This window comes from Oncorhynchus keta, chromosome 34 (assembly GCF_023373465.1).
Source record: "Oncorhynchus keta strain PuntledgeMale-10-30-2019 chromosome 34, Oket_V2, whole genome shotgun sequence".
Lineage (NCBI taxonomy): Eukaryota > Metazoa > Chordata > Actinopteri > Salmoniformes > Salmonidae > Oncorhynchus > Oncorhynchus keta.
In genome coordinates this window covers 40,544,938-40,570,528 of record NC_068454.1, presented here as the reverse complement: position 1 = coordinate 40,570,528, position 25,591 = coordinate 40,544,938, and the positions used below count along the sequence as shown (strand labels likewise).

The window sequence follows — 25,591 nt, the reverse complement described above, 5'->3', positions numbered from 1 at the left end:
TGATGTACTGTACTGTACTTCTACAATGGCTCTGGGTGATGACTGGTGTCCCAACACACACACAGAGCTGTATCATATTACCTCTAACAGACCAGGGATGTGTCCCAAATGGCACCCGTGTCCATGTATAGTGCACTACTTTTGACCAGACCTCAAACCCCAAGTGGGTTGAGCTGGAGATTCATTGCATGGATACCTGTTCTGACACAATACAGCTAACGCTATCGGTTGGAAATGTGTCATTTTATTTCCTCAGAAGTGAAACATGGCCAAATGGCAGGAATTGGAGTCTACCCCTTCTCTGCTCTGTATGGCCATTTTGACTAGAGCAGTGACTGGTGAAGGAGGTATAAAATGGCAAAGTACAGTACCTCTGACAAAGAGAGAGCAAGTGGCCATAACTGGTTAATTAAGACATTTTATGTTACCTCTCCTTGCCGTTAGTCTTGGGGCTTAAGTATCGACACGAGGAAACACTCAAAAGATTATCGACACTCAAAAGATTGATTTCTACAAAACGAATCCTCTTGAGGTAAAAGAGTCCAGAGATTCATTCAAGAGCCTTGATTTTTAGCACAAAATGAATGTAGAAAGACTTATTTAGTGCAACATAAATCAGCATAATTTCAATACCCAATGATGATGTTTCTGTAAATGAAATGTAATCCACATACAACCTGCTGGAAAATATACTGCAAAATTGGTATTAGCGGGTGGAGGACATTTATTTTGAAGTATCTCTAATCTTCCCAGTAACCATCTTTCTGGCTGCAAGGTGGAGCAGAGGCCAAGAACCCAGCCTATGTGTTCAGTGCATAATGCTCATTCAACCTTGGTGTGTGTGTGTGTGTGTGTGTGTGTGTGTGTGTGTGTGTGTGTGTGTGTGTGTGTGTGTGTGTGTGTGTGTGTGTGTGTGTGTGTGTGTGTGTGTGTGTGTGTGTGTGTGTGTGTGTGTGTGTTTCTGCCTCTGTCTGCCTGCGCCTCTCTCGCCAGCGGCTGACCCTGCTGCACGTCAACAGTAACCAGTGTCTGGACATGCCTACTGAGGAGGACAAGATGGTGCCCACCCTGAGAGACTGCACAGGCAGCCGCTCCCAGCAGTGGTTCCTCCGCAACATGACACTGACGCTCTGATCTGACGTGGAGCAGGACCTCCACCTTCACTCACCACCACCCTGGCCAGTTTCGCCCCCACCTGAACCACCGACCCACTTCGCTCCCGCTGGCCACTACCTTTGCCTCGCTCCACCAGGTATTTTTTTTAAATCATGCACATGCTCCTGCCTCCTTCAACACTCGCAGGTGGGGAAGAAGCAGGCAGGTAAGCAGGGTTTTTTTGTGTGTTTTTTTTTCCCACGGGGCTCCGGAGGCTCGGCGAGGGCGTTATCTGCGATTCCGATCCCCTCATTCAATCAATATTACACACAGTGGCTGGCAAGAGGCTGGCGTGCACACTCTCAGCCAGACAATATCTGTATGGTTGACTCATATGAACGGGTCTGAGGTGACGGTGACTCACACTTTTACATATGGAGGAAGCTGGAGTCAGAGTGACTATCGCACTGACGGTACCGTATATGTCAGATGGCTCTCAAACCTGGTCGTGTGTGTGCGTTCAGAGGTTCCCGACTTTTGTACAGCAGCAGCACCGATAGCAGGACACCATTTGTACGTCCGTGGGGTCTCGCAGACTATGTACTCTGGCTCTGAACACAAGTGTGTGTTTAAAGTGTAGCCCTGAAAAGAGATGATTCGGTTCGGACATTGTACACCCCCAATTCACAGCTATGTTGGAGCCACGTGTACATCTGAGGGTGAAGGGTAAGGGTTGCTGTTGTTGATGGGTACATGACAAAACGCAAAACATTAGAGGTCATACAGAACTCGTGCATGGAGGCATATATCTGTCAAATCTAATTTACCATTATCCAATTTGCATTATAAATGTAATTTCGGCACAGCTTTTTGCTTCAATGCTCAATGGCATAAAGGTTTGCACTGTTCCTTTGTATATTACAGGAAATAGATATGTCATAACACTGTTTCAAAACACAACTGTATATCTGAGGCCAAAGTTACTTGGATTGATACGGTATGCCTTAAGAGAAATAGTCAATTATTGAATGGGTCAAGGAATGTAAGAGAAAGGAAAAAAATCTTGACAAGCTTTGCCTCAAAGTCAACCGGACTAGTTGCCACAGAATGCAGTTGTTTGTTGAAATTGTTTCTACTGCACTGTAGCACGGTCCGCTCCCCAAACATTGGATTATTGAATGTATCGTTTATTTTGGATACGTTTGTCTACTTGAAGGTTCCCTTATTCTACTTTATACATTATGTCCATCACTTTCATTACAATAGTTGACTTATCATTTGCACGGTTCATAATAACATATCATTTGCCCGGTTCATAATAACATATCATTTGCCCGGTTCATAATAACATATCATTTGCCCGGTTCATAATAACATATCATTTGCCCGGTCCATAATAACATATCATTTGCACGGTTCATAATAACATATCATTTGCACGGTTCATAATAACATATCATTTGTGCGGTTCATAATAACATATCATTTGCGCGGTTCATAATAACATATCATTTGCCCGGTTCATAATAACATATCATTTGCCCGGTTCATAATAACATATAATTTGCCCGGTTCATAATAACATATCATTTGCCCGGTTCATAATAACATATCATTTGCCCGGTTCATAATAACATATCATTTGCAATAATAACATATCATTTGCACGGTTCATAATAACATATCATTTGCACGGTTCATAATAACATATCATTTGCGCGGTTCATAATAACATATCATTTGCGCGGTTCATAATAACATATAATTTGCCCGGTTCATAATAACATATCATTTGCCCGGTTCATAATAACATATCATTTGCCCGGTTCATAATAACATATCATTTGCCCGGTTCATAATAACATATCATTTGCCCGGTTCATAATAACATATCATTTGCCCGGTTCATAATAACATATCATTTGCACGGTTCATAATAACATATCATTTGCACGGTTCATAATAACATATCATTTGCGCGGTTCATAATAACATATCATTTGCCCGGTTCATAATAACATATAATTTGCCCGGTTCATAATAACATATCATTTGCCCATAATAACATATCATTTGCCCGGTCCATAACATATCATTTGCACGGTTCATAATAACATATCATTTGCACGGTTCATAATAACATATCATTTGCCCGGTTCATAATAACATATCATTTGCCCGGTTCATAATAACATATCATTTGCCCGGTTCATAATAACATATCATTTGCACGGTTCATAATAACATATCATTTGCGCGGTTCATAATAACATATCATTTGCGCGGTTCATAATAACATATCATTTGCACGTTCATAATAACATATCATTTGCCCGGTTCATAATAACATATCATTTGCCCGGTTCATAATAACATATCATTTGCCCGGTTCATAATAACATATCATTTGCCCGGTTCATAATAACATATCATTTGCCCGGTTCATAATAACATATCATTTGCACGGTTCATAATAACATATCATTTGCCGGTTCATAATAACATATCATTTGCGCGGTTCATAATAACATATCATTTGCCCGGTTCATAATAACATATCATTTGCACGGTTCATAATAACATATCATTTGCCCGGTTCATAATAACATATCATTTGCCCGGTTCATAATAACATATAATTTGCCCGGTTCATAATAACATATCATTTGCCCGGTTCATAATAACATATCATTTGCCCGGTTCATAATAACATATCATTTGCCCGGTTCATAATAACATATCATTTGCCCGGTTCATAATAACATATCATTTGCCCGGTTCATAATAACATATCATTTGCCCGGTTCATAATAACATATCATTTGCCCGGTTCATAATAACATATAATTTGCCCGGTTCATAATAACATATAATTTGCCCGGTTCATAATAACATATCATTTGCCCGGTTCATAATAACATATCATTTGCACGGTTCATAATAACATATAATTTAATTTGCCCGGTTCATAATAACATATCATTTGCCCGGTTCATAATAACATATCATTTGCCCGGTTCATAATAACATATCATTTGCACGGTTCATAATAACATAATTTGCACGGTTCATAATAACATATCATTTTCCCGGTTCATAATAACATATCATTTGCCCGGTTCATAATAACATATCATTTGCCCGGTTCATAATAACATATCATTTGCCCGGTTCATAATAACATATCATTTGCACGGTTCATAATAACATATCATTTGCAACGGTTTATAATAACATATCATTTGCACGCCCGTTCATAATAACATATCATTTGCCCGGTTCATAATAACATATCATTTGCCTGGTTCATAATAACATATCATTTGCCCGGTTCATAATAACATATCATTTGCCCGGTTCATAATAACATATCATTTGCCCGGTTCATAATAACATATCATTTGCCCGGTTCATAATAACATATAATTTGCCCGGTTCATAATAACATATCATTTGCACGGTTCATAATAACATATCATTTGCCCGGTTCATAATAACATATCATTTGCCCGGTTCATAATAACATATCATTTGCCCGGTTCATAATAACATATCATTTGCCCGGTTCATAATAACATATCATTTGCCCGGTTCATAATAACATATCATTTGCCCGGTTCATAATAACATATCATTTGCACGGTTCATAATAACATATCATTTGCCCGGTTCATAATAACATATCATTTGCACGGTTTATAATAACATATCATTTGCCCGATCTAAACATAAAGCAAAAATGATCTGTCGACATAAAAAGGTTGTGAGTACATTTACAATGTCGGTTTGAATATCAAGTTTCTTGTTTATTTAATTAAGCTATTGTGAAGTCTAAAAGCTCCCCGAAACATCTCAGCATTAGTGAATCGATCAATATGAACAATGGCAACAGTATAATGAGACTAAACAAAACTCATCGTGTTTTACCACTATACTGTACCATTTTGATCGTCAGTCAAACGATGCGTCCTGAATCGTCGTACCCTGTTGTACTATTTTTGAGCAGGTCTCATAATAGGCTCTGGTCTAAAAGTAGTGCTCTATGTAGGTAACAGGGGACCATTTGGGATGCATGAAAAAATGTCTTGATATGATCAACGTTTTTTTCTTGATATGATCAACTATGTTTTTCAATGGATTGTCAAACCGGACCCGCTGACATCCGGTGGTGTAAATAAATAACGGCCATCATCATGTTTTCGTCGTCACGGTGACTGTACATACAGAACCAATTATTTTTCTAAGACGCTGTGAAACTTGAAAGCCCCGTTGAAATGTAGAGCGTGGCATGGTTATGTAATTGAATCCATTGCCCGTGCGCTGTTCAGAAATACCAATGGAACTCTGTTAATGCTTTCTAGGGGTTTTATGAAATGTGCAATGTGTTTTAGAGGTTCATCAGCAAAAAACCACAAACTACCTAATGGACATTACTGTACTAAAACGGATTCAAACTATCTCAATGCTTGAACACTGTCATATCTATGCCTACTGTTTGTTTGGCATTCAGACTCAAATGAAATGAACTCTGTTTACGTTCATATATATTTATCGTTTAGTTTCACCTAGATTATCTTTAGGTGTAGGGTGAAGTTGCCCCTAGACTCATATCCCCACTAATAGTTAAGGTTGGGATTGGGGAAGAGGAAGCTGATCCTAGATCTGTTCCGACAGTAGGGGAAACTTCACCCCGTAGCTTATCTTGACATGCATGGTACTACAATAGGAATGTACTATAGATTGTGTTTGAATTTTGAACTGTTACCCTGTACATGTATTGGTCTAAGCTGATGTATGTTACCTGTTTGTACATTTTTGTAAAAACCACCAAAAAAAAAAGAAGAAGAAACGAAAAACAATCTTGATGGAATCTGCCATGTGTTCGATTACTGGGGGATGATACGAACCAATGAAACGGTGAACGACAAATCAAATAAATCTGTTGTTGATTAAACGTTTCTGTTGAAGCTTTTAGGCCCCCTGTTTTCCTGCATCCTGTTTTCTATATGCTGCACTACTTTTGACCAGGGCCCATCGGGCTCTAGGTCCCTGGTCAGAAGTAGTGCTCTATAGAGGGAATAGGGTTCCATTTGGGACTCAGCCTTAGTATCTACTAGGATCCTGGTGGGCGCTTTAACCATGGCTCAATAATACGCTCATTATAGTTGCTAGGTCAGGTCTAGAGTTAGCCTATGGAGAAGGTCCAGTATAAACTGGGGCCGGGTTTCAATCTGATTGCCCTTTGCCGACAATGCGTCCTTTAAAAAGGCAATGTTCCCGCTTTCGCGGAGACCACATTCACGGTAAACGCTGCATAAAAAAATATATGTGTATTTTCCTTCTAGCACTGACTTTGATAGTAACTACTTTATTGAGGGAAAATGTACTTGCTATGGCTGTGTAGATGTGGTTGTCTCACCCAGCTATCTTGAGATGAATGCACTACTTGTAAGTTCGCTGTGGATAAGAGTGTCTGACAAATGACTAAAATGTAAATATGTCGGCGCAATCTGAAACGGCCTTTTAGATGGCGCGTTGTCAACAAACCGCGATCAGATTGAATCTCAGTTGAAAATGGCTTCCAATAAAGACTCGGTCTAAGGTTGAGGTCTTGATGACAAACGATTTCACACTAATTTGGTTTATAGAGGCCTTACATTACTGAATAACTGTCTCAAAGCGTATTTGCATAATATTACATGTAATAGCATCACTTAATTGCTTCACTGTATATTTTCCCCACCCACATCAGAGAATGGGAGTTTTTTTTTTAAATAAATATTTGTAAACCTCTCCAAGGCAACCACTCCAGTGTAATTAATGACTCCTCATGGGGCCCAATCTGAGTTTGGCTACACAACACTTCAGCACCTCTGCACAGCGGCAGGCAGCAAAGCACTCCGAGGCAGGCAGCAAGGCACTCCGAGGCAGGCAGGGAGGCAGGCACCCTAAGCCAGCATCAATCAGCCAGGCTCACACCTGCGGGCTGCTGTGGGGCCTAGACAGACAAATCAGGACACATGGGGATAAATAAGACAGCCACACAGGGCTGCCAGTCTATTACAGGGATGAGATGGTCTAAAATAAGAGCATAATGGAAGCCTTATCTGACTGGGCTCGCTGTGGCGCTAAGAGGTACTGCATGATTAGTGCCCCTCACCATGGAGACAGCCGGGGATTTAACGCTTTCACGCCTGTGTTCGTCTCCTGTAGCAGCAGGGACTTACTGTAACACACACAAAAAAAGGGATCGCAATCCCGACACGCCTGCTATGAAAAGCCTCAACACTCACACGATTTATGGGCCATTATATACCAGCGTCCTCGGTCGTGATTATAGAGACGTTTCACATCCAGTATCCTGAAGAAACGGCAGTGCATTAGCTACTACAGCACTTGACTACTACATTCACCGTCCCCTTAAATGTGTTCCGCTATTCACCCGATTTCAATTAGTTTCCTTCCCAACAACACCACCCTCACGGTTAAATGCAAGGGAGGAAGGCCATGGTCCTAGACTGGGTTTCTCCTCTCTTTCTCCTCGTGTCTGATATGTACATGATCGCGCGTGTCTGCCAGCCTCTCTCTCCCCTGCTAGTGCGCTTGATATATGGGATTTCATTCAGCCGGAGAAGTCAATCCAATAATGGGGAGAGTGGAGGGGAGAATCAGCACCCTGGATGGCCCCTTTCTTCCCACACAGGATCAGAGGTCCAGAGGAGTAACCCTGCCCTTGATTGTTGTGGGGACCTGCACTTCCACTGTGCCCAGAATGAAACATAGCTTTAATTAGAGATGGTTTGAGGCAAGACTGTGTGGGAGACTGGTGAGACTGATCCATTGCCATGGGAGAGCTGTCTGTCTTGTAGTAGTACATCTCAAATGTACAGATCTTGACCGCGACCCAAATGGCATCCTATTCCCTAGACGGCACACTATTTTTTTGTTGATGCACCTCTCTGGTCAACAGTAGTGCACTATAAAGGGAACAAGGGTTCCATTTTGGACGCGGACCCTAGACAATCTGCAGCGACGGCTGCAGAAGCCACTGACGTGGACGGCGGTTGTGCAATCCCTGACGCAATCTGGATATTGACATGTGGTAAGGGAAGTGATTGTAAAAAAAAAAAAAAAACACTTCTATGTGGTAATAGCCATTTAGACAGTAAGGCAGTGATTAGAAGGAGGAACCCTTCTGCTAAACACAGTAATTGTGTGGTAACCAATGTTCAATCACCAGGAGCTGGTGCATTAGTAACAAGCCCTGTTGTGCTGCTATGACTAGACAATGAAAACATCCATATAGGACTCGCTGTTTCCTGTGTTTATGAAAAGGATGCCTACTAAAAGTACTGTATAATAAAGTATGAATTCCATTTGTGTAGTTACTCATTCAGGGGTGTTTATGCCTTGCAATACAGTATCTTATATGAGTGAAATGGTTTGCCAGTGTGTATTAACTCTGACCCACAACCCTTTATAATAATTATACACTATATATATATATATATATATATATATATGGTTAAAGAAAAGCTGATCTACTGTATTGAAGACAATCATCTCAGATCTTGGACAGATGTAATATCGTTTGATCACCACAAGATGTTGACAGTTTATTGTGTGCCTCAGTGGCTCTGTCTATTTGACCCCACTGTGTTGGAATCACACTTCCGGCGCCGACAAAGATGGCCGCCTTGCTTCGCGTTCCTAGGAAACTATGCAGTTTTTTGTTTTTTTACGTGTTATTTCTTACATTGGTACCCCAGGTCATCTTAGGTTTCATTACATACAGTCGAGAAGAACTACTGAATATAAGAGCAGCGTCAACTCACCATCAGTACGACCAAGAATATGACTATCGCGAAGCAGATCCTGTGTTCTGCCTTTCACCCATGACAACGGAATGGATCCCAGCCGGCGACCCCAAAAAACGACTTCGTAAAAGGGGGAAATTAAGCGGTCTTCTGGTCAGACTCCGGAGACGGGCACATCGTGCACCACTCCCTAGCATTCTTCTCGCCAATGTCCAGTCTCTTGACAACAAGGTTGATGAAATCTGAGCAAGGGTAGCATTCCAGAGGGACATCAGACTGTAACGTTCTTTGCTTCACGGAAACATGGCTCACTGGAGAGATGCTATCGGAGTCGGTGCAGCCAGCTGGTTTCTCCACGCATCGTGCCGACAGAAACAAACATCTTTCTGGTAAGAAGAGGGGCGGGGGCATATGCTTTATGGTTAACAAGACGTGGTGTGGCCACAACAACATACAGGAACTCAAGTCCTTCTGTTCACCTGATTTAGAATTCCTCACAATCAAATGTCGACCGCATTATCTACCAAGGGAATTCTCTTCGATTATAATCACAGCCGTATATATTCCCCCCCAAGCAGACATATCGATGGCTCTGAACAAACTTTATTTGACTCTTTGCAAACTGGAATCCATATATCCTGATGCTGCATTCATTGTAGCTGGGGATTTTAACAAGGCTAATCTGAAAACAAGACTCCCTAAATTGTATCAGCATATCAATTGCGCAACCAGGGCTGGAAAAACCTTGGATCATTGCTATTCTAACTTCCGCGACGCATATAAGGCCCTGCCCCGCTCTCCTTTCGGAAAAGCTGACCACGACTCCATTTTGTTGATCCCTGCCTACAGACAGAAACTAAAACAAGAAGGCCTCGCGCTGAGGTCTGTTCAACGCTGGTCCGACCAATCTGATTCCACACTCCAAGATTGCTTCCATCACGTGGACTGGTATATGTTCCGTATTGCATCAAACAACAACATTGACGAATACGCTGATTCGGTGAGCGAGTTCATTAGAACGTGCGTTGAAGATGTTGTTCCCATAGCAACGATTAAAACATTCCCAAACCAGAAACCGTGGATTGATGGCAGCATTTGCCTGAAACTGAAAGCACGAACCACTGCTTTTAATCAGGGCAAGGTGACCGGAAACATGACCGAATACAAACAGTGTAGCTATTCCCTCCGCAAGGCAATCAAACAAGCTAAGCGTCAGTATAGAGACAAAGTAGAATCTCAATTCAACGGCTCAGACACAAGAGGTATGTGTCAGGGTCTACAGTCAATCACGGATTACAAAAAGAAAACCAGCCCCGTCACGGACCAGGATGTCTTGCTCCCAGGCAGACTAAATAACATTTTTGCCCGCTTTGAGGACAATACAGTGCCACTGACACGGCCCGCAACCAAAACATGCAGACTCTCCTTCACTGCAGCCAACGTGAGGAAAACATTTAAACGTGTCAACCCTCGCAAGGCTGCAGGCCCAGACGGCAGAGCATGCGCAGACCAGCTGGCTGGTGTGTTTACGGACATATTCAATCAATCCCTATCCCAGTCTGTTGTTCCCACATGCTTCAAGAGGGCCACCATTGTTCCTGTTCCCAAGAAAGCTAAGGTAACTGAGCTAAACGACTACCGCCCCGTAGCACTCACTTCCGTCATCATGAAGTGCTTTGAGAGACTAGTCAAGGACCATATCACCTCCACCCTACCTGACACCCTAGACCCACTCCAATTTGCTTACTGCCCAAATAGGTCCACAGACGATGCAATCTCAACCACACTGCACACTGCCCTAACCCATCTGGACAAGAGGAATACCTATGTGAGAATGCTGTTCATCGACTACAGCTCGGCATTTAACACCATAGTACCCTCCAAAAAGACCCTGGGTCTCGACCCCGCCCTGTGCAACTGGGTACTGGACTTCCTGACGGGCCGCCCCCAGGTGGTGAGGGTAGGCAACAACATCTCCACCCCGCTGATCCTCAACACTGGGGCCCCACAAGGGTGCGTTCTGAGCCCTCTCCTGTACTCCCTGTTCACCCACGACTGCGTGGCCATGCACGCCTCCAACTCAATCATCAAGTTTGCGGACGACACAACAGTGGTAGGCTTGATTACCAACAACGACGAGACGGCCTACAGGGAGGAGGTGAGGGCCCTCGGAGTGTGGTGTCAGGAAAATAACCTCACACTTAACGTCAACAAAACTAAGGAGATGATTGTGGACTTCAGGAAACAGCAGAGAGAACACCCCCCTATCCACATCGATGGAACAGTAGTGGAGAGGGTAGTAAGTTTTAAGTTCCTTGGCGTACACATCACGGACAAACTGAATTGGTCCACCCACACAGACAGCGTCGTGAAGAAGGCGCAGCAGCGCCTAGCAAACTACCTGCCCTCCAGGTCACCTACACCACCCGATGTCACGGGAAGGCCATAAAGATCATCAAGGACAACAACCACCCGAGCAACTGCCTGTTCACCCCGCTATCATCCAGAAGGCGAGGTCAGTACAGGTGCATCAAAGCTGGGACCGAGAGACTGAAAAACAGCTTCTATCTCAAGGCCGTCAGACTGTTAAACAGCCACCACTAACATTGAGTGGCTGCTGCCAACACACTGACTCAACTCCAGCCACTTTAATAATGGGAATTGATGGGAAATTATGTAAAATATATCACTAGACACTTTAAACAATGCTATCTAATATAATGTTTACATACCCTACATTATTCATCTCATATGTATACGTATATACTGTACTCTATATCATCTACTGCATCTTTATGTAATACATGTATCACTAGCCACTTTAACTATGCCACTTTGTTTACATACTCATCTCATATGTATATACTGTACTCAATACCATCTACTGTATCTTGCCTATGCCGCTCTGTACCATCACTCATTCATATATCTTTATGTACATATTCTTTGTCCCCTTACACTTGTGTCTATAAGGTAGTAGTTTTGGAATTGTTAGCTCGATTACTTGTTGGTTATTACTGCATTGTCGGAACTAGAAGCACAAGCATTTCGCTACACTTGCATTAACATCTGCTAACCATGTGTATGTGACAAATAAAATTTGATTTGATTTGACTCGGGTATTTTAGATGAGCCTTTCGTGGACAGAGGATTGCTGATCAACATTGAGCTGCGTTCGGAAATCAACATAGTCACAATAAAACAAGGTCGTATAGTATTTCAAATAGAGGACAACAGCATTGGTGAGAAATAGGGTGCCGAATCAACCAACCTAATATGTGACCAGAAGCATGGCCTCATGCAGTATCCCTGATCAGAAGGATTATGGAGTGAGATGGGAAGGGAAATGAGAGAAGATATTGTCAAGTGATTGGCTGTTCTTCCCAGCAAATGACCTCAAGTGCCATCTCTGCTGATACAGAGTGCACGATAAATGCATGTCCCCTACGTCTCTCTGATTAGATTAATAAATCAATCCCGGCCGTCCTATCAGGTCTTGCCCAGGCTATTTTTATGAAATGGGTTACACAAGAATGTCACACTTTCTTCCTATAAGCTCTTGATGGGAGACAGTATATTGGCTAAAAAAATATATTGATTAGCAGAGTAGGCCTATAACATTTCCTTACACAAGATTTGGCGATGATGGGAATCCGAAATACCATTCACTTGAAATGGAATAGAAAACCTGATATCATCCTTTTACATGTGCGATCACAACTAGGGAGTGTTTTATTCTGTACTCTTTGCAATGTGCATTACAGATCCCCGAACCCCCTTCTAGGATAATCTTAAAACAAGAATGAATCTGCACCCCCCTCCCCCAGTTTAGTATACAATGTTGCATAACTCAACAGCCTTCCAGTGTGTGAACTGTGAAGAGACTCAGATCAACCTCCAACCCAAATCCTCTATGTACTTTTGAGTGACACATGCAGTATGAAACTGAAAATGTAAAACTAATAGCGTGTGAGTGTGTGGGTTAAAGGCATTGCTCACAATTAAAGTGATTGTTCACACAGCATTTTCGAAGGGTCCCTTGCGACTGACTGACCTAGCCGGGAGCAGCCATAAATAGCCGCGCAATAGCAGACTCCCTTGCACCATATGTCAATGCTAGCTGGGTAATTTACTTGCTTTGATTCTGACGCCTGCGAGGTAAGAGTGAATCCACATGGAAACAAGTAGCTGTTTTAAAGGCTAATGATTTTCAGAATAGCCAAACACGGTCTGAAATGGACAAAAAGCAATAGAACGGGAGGGTAACACTTCACCGTCTTCTTACGACTGTGTGATGAGCAGCTTACTGTTGACCTCTTGTACGGTGTAAATGTCGTCGCTTGGCCTGCTGTATTATGACTGATTGCACAGTAATAAGAACACAACAGGGTAACATAGTGACTTCGAGACACATGGACACTAAGTTATCCAGTTAGGCCTAAGTAGCATATCTACTAAAAGTGCAGACAGACACATTGTCAAGTGTTGTGACAGGGTATGGATGCCTGGCAAAAGTTTAGCTGTATGTGTCTGGAAACGTAGCAATTAAAAAGCTCGAGCTCACAGCACAAGAGTAGACCTTTGTCCAGCCAAAGCTAATGGCTTCATCTTTGCACAGGAATCAGTATCTGAGTAGCCTCTTCCTCTTAACGAGGGAAGTACACACATAAAAGGTGACCTGTGTCACCCCACACTCATTATAAAATGACTGAATGCTGCAGTTCGTTTGTGTTCTTCTTCGTCTACCTGGTATAATGAAGGCCTCGGTGACTGCTGCCTGGTTTAAAAAAAAAAGTGTGTTCCCTTCCCTCTTTCCCTCGAGAGACTTGAATTATTGCTTCAGACACACGCTGCTATTGGGTGCACATTCAACGTGTTAGCTGTTACACAATCCTTCGTTTGGCGAGTGTTCCGTTGGTTTTAGCCAGCCACAGACTTTGTGCTGTTTTTAGAATGTGATCATTTGTACTGCACAGACGTGTAAAGACTTGAGGTGAGATAACAGCAAATGGATGAAGACGAGCGCTAATGAGATGCTGGCTGCAAACAAACAGCCTCAACACTCATATTGATTTTGAAGAACCAGGTGGGATACCAACGCACGTCAAATTGGTTGGAAAATGATCGAGTGAGTGTTTGAAGTTGCTCACAGTAGCTGAATACACTTGACGAAACTGGGGAAAAGTGCAGTGTATTTCTATACCTATGTATCTGTTAATATACAGTACCAGTCTGCTTGAACACACCTACACATTCAAAGGTTTTTCAATATTTTTACTATTTTCTACATTGTAGAATAATAGTGAGGACAGAACAACTATGAAATAACACATATGGAATCATGTAGTTACCAAAAAAAGTGTTAAACAAATCAAATTATATTTTATATCTGAGAAGAAGCCACCCTTTGAAAGTACCCTTTGCCTTGATGACAGCTTTGCATGAGAAACACGAATGGACATTAGACCAGTGGAAATCTGTCCTTTGGTCTGATGAGTCCAAATGTGAGATTGTGGCTCCCACTTTACAGCCTTAATTCTAAAATGTGTGTGTATATATGTGTAAATGTAATATTTCAGTAAATATATATATATAAAAGTGTTCAGACCCTTTATTTTGTTTAAGCACTTTTGGCAGTGATTACTGTCACGATCGTCATAAGCATACTCGGACCAAAGCGCAGCGGGATATCGGTTCAACGTCTTTTTATTTAAGGGAACCGAGCAATGAAGAATACACGACACGTGAAGCTCATGCAGTGCTCACAGGCAGCTACACAAAAACAAGATCCCACAAAACACAGTGGGGAAATAGCTGCCTAAATATGATCCCCAATCAGAGACTATGATAAACAGCTGCCTCTGATTGGGAACCATACCAGGCCAACATAGAAACAAAACACCTAGATAGGAACACCCCGACCTAACCAAAATAGAGAATAAAAAGGCTCTCTATGGTCAGGGTGTGACAATTACAACCTACATTTCTATTGGGTATGACGTTATAAGCTTGGCACACCTGTATTTGGGGAGTTTCTCCCATTCTTCTCTTCAGATCCTCTCACGCTCTGTCAGGTTGGATGAAGCGCTTCGCTGCACAGATATTTCCAGGTCTCTCCAGAGATGTTCAATCGGGTTCAAGTCTGGGCTCTAGCTGGGCCACTCAAGGACATTGAGACTTGTCCTGAAGCCACTCCTGCGTTGTCTTGGCTGTGTGCTTAGGGTCGTTGTTCTGTTGGAAGGTGATCCTTCGCCCCAGTCTGAGGTCCTGAGCACTTTGGAGCAGATTTTCATCAAGGATCTCTCTGTACTTTGTCCGTTCATCTTCCCCTGAATCCTGACTAGTCTCCCAGTCCCTGCCAGTCCCCACAGCATGATGCTGCCAACACCATGCTTCACTGTAGGGATGGTGCCAGGTTTCCTCCAGACTTGACACTTGGCATTCAGGCCAAAGAGTTCAATCTTGGTTTCATCAAACCAGAATCTTTTTTCTCATTGTCTGAGAGTCTTTAGGTGCCTTTTGACAAACTACAAGTGGGCTGTCCTGTGCCTTTTTCTTAGAAGTGGCTTCCATCTGCCCACTCTACCATAAAGGCCTGATTGGTAGAGTGCTGCAGAGATGGTTGTCTTTCTGGAAGGTTCTCCCATTTCCACAGAGGAACTCTGAAGCTCTGTCAGAGTGACCATCGGGTTCTTGGTCACCTCCCTGACAAAGGCCCTTCTCCCCCAATTGCTCCGTTTGGCCGGGCTGCCAGCTCTAGGAAGAGTCTTTGTGGTTCTAAACTTCTTCCATTTAAGAATGATGGAGGCTACTGTGTTCTTGGGGAACTTCAATGCTGCATAAATGTTTCAGTACCCTTCCCCAGATCTATACCTCGAAACAATCCTATCTCAGAGCTCTATGGACAGTTCCTTTGACCTCATGGCTTGGCTTTTGCTCTGACATGCACTGTCAGGTGTGGGACCTTATATAGAGAGGTATGTGCCTTTCCAAATCATGTCCAATCAATTGACTGTATGACAGGTGGACTCCAAGTTGATCAATGGAAACAAGATGCACCTGAGTTCAATGTCGAGTCTCAAAGCAAAGGGTCTGAATACTTATGTAAATAAGGTATTTCTGTTTGTTTGTTTGTTTTTTTTGCAAAAAAAATCATTAAGGTGTATTGTGTGTAGATTGATGAGGGAAAATGTATTTAATACATTTTAGGATAAGGCTGTAACGTAACAAAATGTGGAAAAAGTCAAGGGGTCTGAATACTTTCCGAATGCACTGTATATAGCCAAATTATCGTTACTCGTGTATTATTCCTTGTGCTACTATTTTTCTATTGTTTATATTTTTTCTCTCTGCATTTTTGAGAAGGGCTGTAAGGTAAATATTTTACTGTTAGTGTATACCTGCTGATTACGAAGCGTTTTCAAATGTTATTTTTCTTTTCCGAACGATTGTATGCGGTCTGGGACCTGCACAAAATTGGCCATTTTGTCTCTCTGTGTGTAGTGGTGTCGTGGTGCCTGAGAAGTGGGTATACTATACTATTTCCAAATAGCCCGACATCGTGAAGGAAAGGCACCCTGTGTGAAAGATTGTATGAGAAGCCGTGACATACACTCTGAATGACCTAATATTATAAACCCCATATTGGTCTTTCACAGTCAGGACAACCATAGCTGTACTGTGCAAGTAGGCTAATAGTAGGCCTACTATTGAAACAGATAAATTAGTGAACAGAGTCAGAAATTCACAGGTTTCTTACTTTCCCCATTTAAAAAAAAAACATGTTTTTGCTCTCAAAGTCACACTTTTGTAATAGAAAAATAACAGCATTTGATATTGTAAGTCCTTAACAATGCTTACACCACATCACAAGACCACTTTTGAGGTCTGGGAAAAATGTAAGATTTTTTTTTTTTTTTGTGTAGTTACCCTTTAGTTCAATTGCACAGGCACCTAGCACTGTTGTTTTGGATAGTGATATTTCTGTAGCACATGCAAAACAAATGGCCACTGGATTGATGCAAATAAGCATGAAATCATTCTGCCAGGTAGGCATAGGCTACTTTGTAACTAGCTAACATTTCTTTGAGAAGGTTATTGGGAAAGCCTTTCCATCTACCAGAGTACGGCCTATCATTAGCATCACTATATTTCTCCTGTTACTTCACTATTTGAAACCTGGATTTTTGAAACCTTCTTTATCTGCTTTCTCCTGTTCTATTAGTTTTCGTTCTTTCATTGTCTAGCAGCCAAAGGCATTATCCTAGTTATATTAGCAGCCCATGATAGTTGTTGCATCTTTAGATCTCCTCTCTTTCTAAATGTCTAACAGATATTTCCATCTCCGTCCATGAAACCATTAACATGTGCGTTTTGGAACATTCGCTCACAGATCTACCACCGTGTGCCTAAAATGTGAAGAAATAATAGTTTGTCAACATTTTGAGCTAAACATTCTGATCTGTTCCATCAGCCTTATTCATTGATATGGCATACAGTGGGGCAAAAAGGTATTTAGTCAGCCAGCAATTGTGCAAGTTATCCCACTTAAAAAGATGAGAGAGGCCTGTAATTTTCATCATAGGTACACTTCAACTATGACAGACAAAATGAGAGAGAAAAAATCCAGAAAATCACGTACGATTTTTTTTTTTTTTTATGAATTTATTTGCAAATTATAGTGGAAAATAAGTATTTGGTCAATGACAAAAGTTTATCTCAATACTTTGTTATATAACCTTTGTTGGCAATGACAGAGGTCAAACGTTTTCTGTAAGTCTTCACAAGGTTTTCACACACTGTTGCTGGTATTTTGGCCCATTCCTCAATGCAGATCTCCTCTAGAGCAGTGATGTTTTGGGGCTGTTGCTGGGCAACACGGACTTTCAACTCCCTCCAAAGATTTTCTATGGGTTGAGATCTGGAGACTGGCTAGGCCACTCCAGGACCTTGAAATACTTCTTACGAAGCCACTCCTTCGTTGCCTGGGCGGTGTGTCTGGGATCATTGTCATGCTGAAAGACCCAGCCACATTTCATCTTCAATGCCCTTGCTGATGGAAGGAGGTTTTCACTCAATCTCACAATACATGGCCCCATTCATTCTTTCCTTTACACGGATCAGTCGTCCTGGTCCCTTTGCAGAAAAACAGTCCCAAAGCATGATGTTTCCACCCCCATGCTTCACAGTAGGTATGGTGTTCTTTGGATGCAACTCAGCATTCTTTGTCCTCCAAACACGACAAATTGAGTTTTTACCTAAAAGTTATATTTTGGTTTCATCTGACCATATGACATACTCCCAATCTTCTTCTGGATCATCCAAATGCTCTCTAGAAAACTTCAGATGGGCCTGGACATGTACTGGCTTAAGCAGGGGGACACGTCTTGCACTGCAGGATTTGAGTCCCTGGCAGCGTAGTGTGTTACTGATGGTAGGTTTTGTTACTTTGGTCCCAGCTCTCTGCAGGTCATTCACTAGGTCCCCCCGTGTGCTTCTGGGATTTTTGCTCACTGTTCTTGTGATAATTTTGACCCCACAGGGTGAGATCTTGCGTGGAGCCCCAGATCGAGGGAGATGATCAGTGGTCTTGTATGTCTTCCATTTCCTAATAATTGCTCCCACAGTTGATTTCTTCAAACCAAGCTGCTTACTTATTGCAGATTCAGTCTTCCCAGCCTGGTGCAGGTCTACAATTTTGTTTCTGGTGTCCTTTGACAGCTCTTTGGTCTTAGCCATAGTGGAGTTTGGAGTGTGACTGTTTGAGGTTGTGGACAGGTGTCTTTTATACTGATAACAAGTTCAAACAGCTGCCATTAATACAGGTAACGAGTGGAGGACAGAGGAGCCTCTTAAAGAAGTGACAGGTCTGTGAGAGCCAGATATCTTGCTTGTTTGTAGGTAACCAAATACTTATTTTCCACCATAATTTGCCAATAAATTCATTAAAAATCCTATAATGTGATTTTCTGTTTTTTTCTTCTCACTTTGACTATCATAGTTGAAGTGTACCTATGATGAAAATTACAGGCCTCATCTTTTTAAGTGGGAGAACTTGCACAATTGGTGGCTGGCTAAATACTTTTTTGCCCCACTGTATACTTCCACTACCTTGATACACATCGTGGGGATTAAGACATGAGAATACACAATGCTCATTGAAAAATAAGTGGGTATCCGGAGTATACCTACATATTCCATTGCATTATGGAATACTTGTTTCTGTTTAGCTTGAAGGGTATTCTAGAGCATGCATTATTTCCCTAGAAAGCACAGTATTTTTGCATGGTAGAATTCAATGGCCATAGTTCATTCTTGCATGTTCTATGTTTGAGATGCCTTTGAAAGCTAAAGTCAATTTGAAACATTGGCATTGTTGAATTCCATTTTCATGATGGAAAACGAGGACAGGTGGTTTGGTTAGCTAAACTAACAAGTCTGTTTGTTTGGTTACCATGAGAACTGCTTTTGCTTTTTTTAATTTTTACATTGGATAGGAGAGACTCAGAGCTACAAAGTGGTATATCATACACAGCATTTTTTAGGAGCAATAGGAAAGTCATTCTGCTTTGAAAGTTGATACACTGAGAAATTGGCCTTTGAATGTTTTGTTACCTACTGGAGAGCTCTCCTTTGTCTACACCCATTCAGCATTGTTCACACAGTCTTAAGCTAGCCCCACCCATCTCTTTAAGGATTCACATGAGGTCATGTGCTAAACAGTGAGTAGTGTAGTAAAGATTAAGACTAAAAGTGGTAGTAGCCTACAATAAGGAAAAAATCCAAGTAAACAGAAAGTGTCCAGATAAAAATATTGTACAAATATTACATGACGCTTACCCAGACACACCTGTCTAAATTGATGGGTCATGTGAAGAAGAAGAAAATGCTATAACCCCCAGCCATGTTCAGGGGTGGAAAAAGAACTAAATTGTCATACTTGAGTAAATAATTTCAAATTCTTTATATTAAACCAGACAGCACAATTTTTTTCTCATCGACGGATAGCCAGGGGCACAATCCAACACTCAGAAATAATTTACAAACGAAGGATTTGTGTTTAGTGAGTCTACCAGATCAGATGCAGTAGGGATGTTCTCTTGATAAGTGTGTGAATTGGACAATTTCCCTGTCAAAATGTAACGAGTACTTTCGGGTGTCTGGGGAAATGGATGGTGTAAAAAGTACATTATTTTCTTTTGGAATGTAGTGAAGTAAAAGTAAAAGTTGCCAAAAAATATAAATAGTAAAGTAATGTACAGATACCCCCCAAAATACTTAAGTAAAAATACTTTAAAGTACTGCTTAAGTGCTTTGAACACTGCCCAAATGCCTTCACACCATACATTAGCATACTTTATATACTAACACACGCACTTATCACATAGTATTCCATACATAAGTTAAGGCCATGCAACCTGAGTTGAAACCTCACTGAGGTGCACATGTACAGTACATAAACAGATGCATGCGCCATATATTTATGTGGATGCGCCATATATTTTTGTGGTGGACATTTGATACGGTCACATGATATTGTTGTGGTATGTCACAAAATCATGTTATGACCACACATATCAATATTCACGTTATATATCAATATTATGTTAAGTTTTGCTAAGTGGATGGGTCTCTACAGAAGGTGTGAACAGCCAAATGGTTACTTGCATAGTAGCAATATCAGAAATCGATGGTGTCAATATAAATAAAATATACAGTATGTACAAGACCAATATTAATAATGATGAGTGATAGACAAGGTAGTTATACGAATAGAATCAGGGGTAAAGTGGCTGAGCAGCAGGATAACATTTTTAAAAATAGTAGCAGCAACATATGGCGTGTGTTAGGAGAGAGCCATTTGAATAGAGACACTGCAGATAGTGCTGATGACTGTTCCGTCAGAACCACGCATGAACAAGGGAATCTATATTCGGAGAGCCTGTTTCTGTCCTGCCCTTGACTTTGGTGCAGGGCATGTGATGTCCACAGCCTCTTTGTCGCAAAACTCCCTGATCTTCTCAAAAAGAGAAGTTTGTCTAGCTGTGTCCAGTCCAGGTGGTGTTTGTACAGGCAGATCATCTATGGGAGGAAGGATGTCGGCATTGCGCAGCAGCTGAAGCCTGGTCCCGACAGTCAGAAATGTCCTTGGCGACAACAACACCAGGCTCCACACCAGGCTCCAGAGCATCGAAGCTGTAAACCAGGCAATAACAACAACAAGAAATCATAAGACATTACAACCCTGCACAACATCAATTCACCTCCCAAGTTTAGATAAGAAGAATAACCTCATGCAATGCAATGAAAATGATTTTCACCTGAAGTGCTGGTACTGCTTGATCTCTGGCAACGGCCTGAAGTACGGAGTCAGGTGTTGTTGCCAGCCATAGCTTTCCTCCAGCACCGTACCATCCTCCATTCCAACCAACTGTGGAATGTTGACCCCTGTCACAGTGCTGTCCTTCACAACACCAGCAATCTCAGACAAAGTGTTCATTCTGGTCTTTCTGAAGCGCTGCTTGATGAGGCCGAAGCACCAGTCAGGGGCAAACTTGGTGCATGTAGTTGATGACTCCGCTGCTGCCTTTGCTGGGCCAGCTCTCTTTTTGATGGGAGGCATTAGACCATTCTCCCTGTATGACTGGTAGAGGAGAGTCCGGCGAGTTCTACTGATGCTGAAAGACAAATTCCACAAACATTTTTGCATTATTATACAATAGATGTCATCTCAGAATGCCATTTCACATCACCACACATACAGTGGGGCAAAAAAGTATTTAGTCTGCCACTAATTGTGCAAGTTCTCCCCCGTAAAAAGAGGCCTGTAATTTATCATAGGTACACTTCAACTATGACAGACAAAATGAGAAAAAAAATCCAGAAAATCACATTGTAAGATTTTTCATGAATTTATTTGCAAATTTACAGGCCTCTCTCATCTTTTTAAGTGGGAGAACTTGCACAATTGGTGGCTAACTAAATACTTTTTTGCCCCACTGTACTTAATACACGTAATGGTAGCTAGCTAACTAGCAACACAAAATGATTGTCATAGCTACATAAAGTTAACCAAACAGGTTCAATGTTAGCTAGCTAACATTAGCTTCTAAGGGACTTGGTTCCTGTGGCGGGATCAAATCAGTGGAAATTTTAGAGTGCCACCTATAGTTTTCAATAAAACTCAAACTTTCATTAAAACACACATGCAAGGTATTGAATTAAAGCTACACTCGTTGTGAATCTAGCCACCAAGTCAGATTTGTAAAACGCTTTTCGGCGAAAGCATGAGAAGCTATTATCTGATAGCATGCACCCCCCAAAATACTGGAACGTCACCGAAAACAACAGATTTTGCGGTAGCCGGCGCTACCCAAAACGCAGAAATAAAATATAAAACATGAGTTACCTTTGACGAGCTTCTTTCTTGGCACTCCTATATATCCCATAAACATCACAATTGGGTCTTTTTCCCGATTTTAAATCCGTCATTGTATAGCCAAAATGTCATTTTCCTTAGACCGGTCTGATCCAGGAATATTCCATCTTACAAGACGCAACGTCACTTTTTAAAATTACAAAAGTTGCCTATAAACTTTTACAAATCACTTCAAACTACTTTTCTAAACCAACTTTAGGTATTAATAAACGTTAATAATCTATCAAATTGATCACGGGGCGATCTGTATTCGATAGTAGCAAGTCTTGAAATCATCCTCCATTGTTTTCAATTTCACAACATCCTGTGGTGAGACAAAAACAGGAAAGGCCAAAACGTCATCCAACCAAGGATTAAGTAGACTGGAAATGCCAGTACTGGCGACATCGTGTGGAAGCTGTAGGCGTTTACAGGGCATCCTCATTTATTTTCGGTCGCCTTAGACAATACATTGACTGGCGGCTTAATATATTTTTTTGTGTTTTTGGTGAACAGTTTTTCGAGGGATTTTTACTCCTAAACACGTTATGTTATAGCCACAGACACAATTTAACCAGTTTTAGAGACTTCAGAGTGTTTTCTATACACACATACTTATCATTTGCATATACTATATTCCTGGCATGAGTAGCAGGACTTTGAAATGTTGCGCGATTTTTAACAAAAAGCTGCGAAAATTCGCATGATCCCTAACAGGTTTTAAGCTATAACTAGCAATGCGAAATGGCATTCTGAGAAAACATCACTAAAGTTACACACAATTCATACACGTAAATTAATTAACAGCAAGCGTTAACATTAGCTAGCTTAAAAATGAACTAGAATCCCAATCCATAGAGTAGTGTTACTAGCAAAACAAACTGACTGTCATAGCTAAAATTAAACAAATAAATTAGGTTCAATGTTAACGTTAGCTAGCAAGCCAGCCATCAAACTCCTCCTGCTGGCACTTAACTTTGAATTAAAATAACTTTGACAAAATTAGAAACGTATAATATCTGAAAATGTAGCTAGATTCTTACCCGTAAACATGGATGAAAGCTTCACTGCAGACTACAAACCCTTTCATTAAATAAGACATCCTGTGTCATTTCAGTTTAGTTTGCACAGCGTGTTTTCTCTTTGTGCTCCACTGATTTCAAAACTCGGTCAACTTCTTCTGTGACAACAACACTGTTGATCGCGGTTTCTTCCTCATCACCATCATCAGAAGACTCTACAATGTAAATGTTTTTACCTAAATCAGGGATTTCCTCTGATTCAGAGTCAGAGAGAGTCAGCATGGCACGATCGTCCTCCAGAAAGTATTCCATCACAACTTTTTTCCGCTGACCTTTGTTGATAGGGCCTGATAAATTCAGGGCAGCAATGTTAGTGAGAGCAGTAGCAACATATTTGCAGTTCTCTGTGGCTACTGCAGTAGAAAGGATTATCTATGCATAATGAGCAGCTCATTTTATAGACGCAAGATGCTACACCGCAGAATAATCGGAAATTCATCTCTTGGCATGTCCAGCCCACTCATTATCTCAAGCCAATTATGGCTAGCGTGAAGGTTCCTACCTTTTTCTTTGGCTAAACCAACTCGGCTCTTAATTTAACTTTATTCGTATTTACAGATTGCATAAAAGTTTGTTATTAAGGCACATGAATGTTCACATGTTCAAGAAAGGTATTTCTGCCAAAAAACACATTGTCACACCCTGACCTTAGATCCTTTTTATGTCTCTATTTTGGTTTGGTCAGGGCGTGAATTGGGGTGGGAATTCTGTTTTCTATTTCTGTGTGTTTGGCCGAGTGTGGTTCTCAATCAGAGGCAGCTGTCCATCGTTGTTTCTGATTGAGAACCATACTTAGGTAGCCTTTTCCCACCTGTGTTTTGTGGGTAGTTGTTTTTCTGTTTTTGTGTCTTCAACAGACAGAACTGTTTCGTGTTGTTACATTTTGTTATTTTGTCTCAGTGTTCAGTTTTTTTTAATAAAGAATCATGAACACGTACCACGCTGCGCTTTGGTCCACACCTTCTTCATATGATGACCGTTACACACAAAATATTTTTTACGTTCAAAACGGCTCTCCTGTGAAGTCGTGAATTGCGACATACGCCTAGTTTCCTGAATCGGGTCACATTTTGTCTTGTTTCTACTGAAGTAATCCATATGAAAACAACCCAAGCGACCAATTTCAGTACCTATCATTAGCCATACAGAAAACCAGCTAACATGCCACGAAATTGAGATTAGAGTAACTTGTGTTGATTTGTGGAACTTAGATTACTGTTTGCTAGCTCAAATGATATTGAGTTAGTGATATTTATTTCATAACAAGTTGCTTGTTTCTGCCAGTGCTATTCGTTTGGAAACTCTCCCAGCTTCGTAACTAATAAGAACATTATCTAACTCAGTAGTTATAAGATAATTAGAGTAGAGTGGAGGCAGCAACACTGTGCTTTGCTCGGGAAGATGACACTCCCCTCATCGTCTCACTTCCCCTCTACAAAGACAACCAGCTAACTAATTAATCTGACCATGGGTCTTGAAGTATGTGTACCATATACAGCCTTTACGGTTATAATCGAACCCTGCTGGTCACCTATGAACATTTATGAACGTCTTTTCGTGTGCTCTATCCTGCCTGATTACCCATCAGTCTGACAAAACTATAAGCACATAATGATCTTAGAAACAATCCGGCCACTAAGGGCTTTATTAAAAAAATAATTGTGAATGATGATTGACTGATTGAATGCAAGTGCTGTATAGCTTTATGATGATACTGTATATGTGTGGGGTGCTTGTGTGTAATGGGATTTGACTGATTTATTGAATGGAAGTGCTGTATAGCATCATGATTTCGTTTAGTTTATTAGGATCCCCATTAGCTATTGCAGATGCAGCAGCAACTCCTCCAGGGGTACCACGTGATTATACTGTGTGTGTGATTGTGTCTAGGGAAATTCTCCCTTGTGGAGACATTTCCCACATCCCCATGAGGGCAAAGGCTATTTTGGGATTAGGGTTAGAATTACGGTAAGACTTACTAGTTACTCTAGGTCAGTGAGCAGGTTACGTTTAGTGTTAGGAGTTGGTTTAGGGTTAGGTTTAGTGTTAGGAGTTGGTTTAGGGTTTGGGTTACAGTTAAGGTTAGGGTTATTTTATTATGGAAACCCTTAAAGAGGTGATTATTAGAGAGTATCTGTATGGCTGTGGAAAAGAGAGGAAGGGAGAGAGTGTGTGCATAT

At 41.3% G+C, this 25,591-nt stretch overlaps 1 protein-coding gene across 3 annotated transcripts in view; it reads left to right on the top strand.

Annotated features, from left to right (window-relative positions):
- The window catches only part of LOC118367133 (polypeptide N-acetylgalactosaminyltransferase 13-like), a 55,435-nt gene extending 52,699 nt beyond the window's left edge, over window positions 1-2,736 (top strand). For 2 of the 3 annotated variants that reach the window (XM_035750211.2, XM_035750209.2), the window contains one exon: window positions 994-1,128. Coding sequence is in view for 1 of the 3 variants with exons in the window: in XM_035750210.2 (XP_035606103.1) it covers window positions 994-1,134 (141 nt within the window). In the remaining 2 variants the exon portion in view is untranslated. Of the gene's footprint in view, window positions 1-993 lie in introns of all 3 variants that reach the window. The other variant, XM_035750210.2, reaches the window with a different exon arrangement.
- Window positions 2,737-25,591: the final 22,855 nt, after the last annotated feature.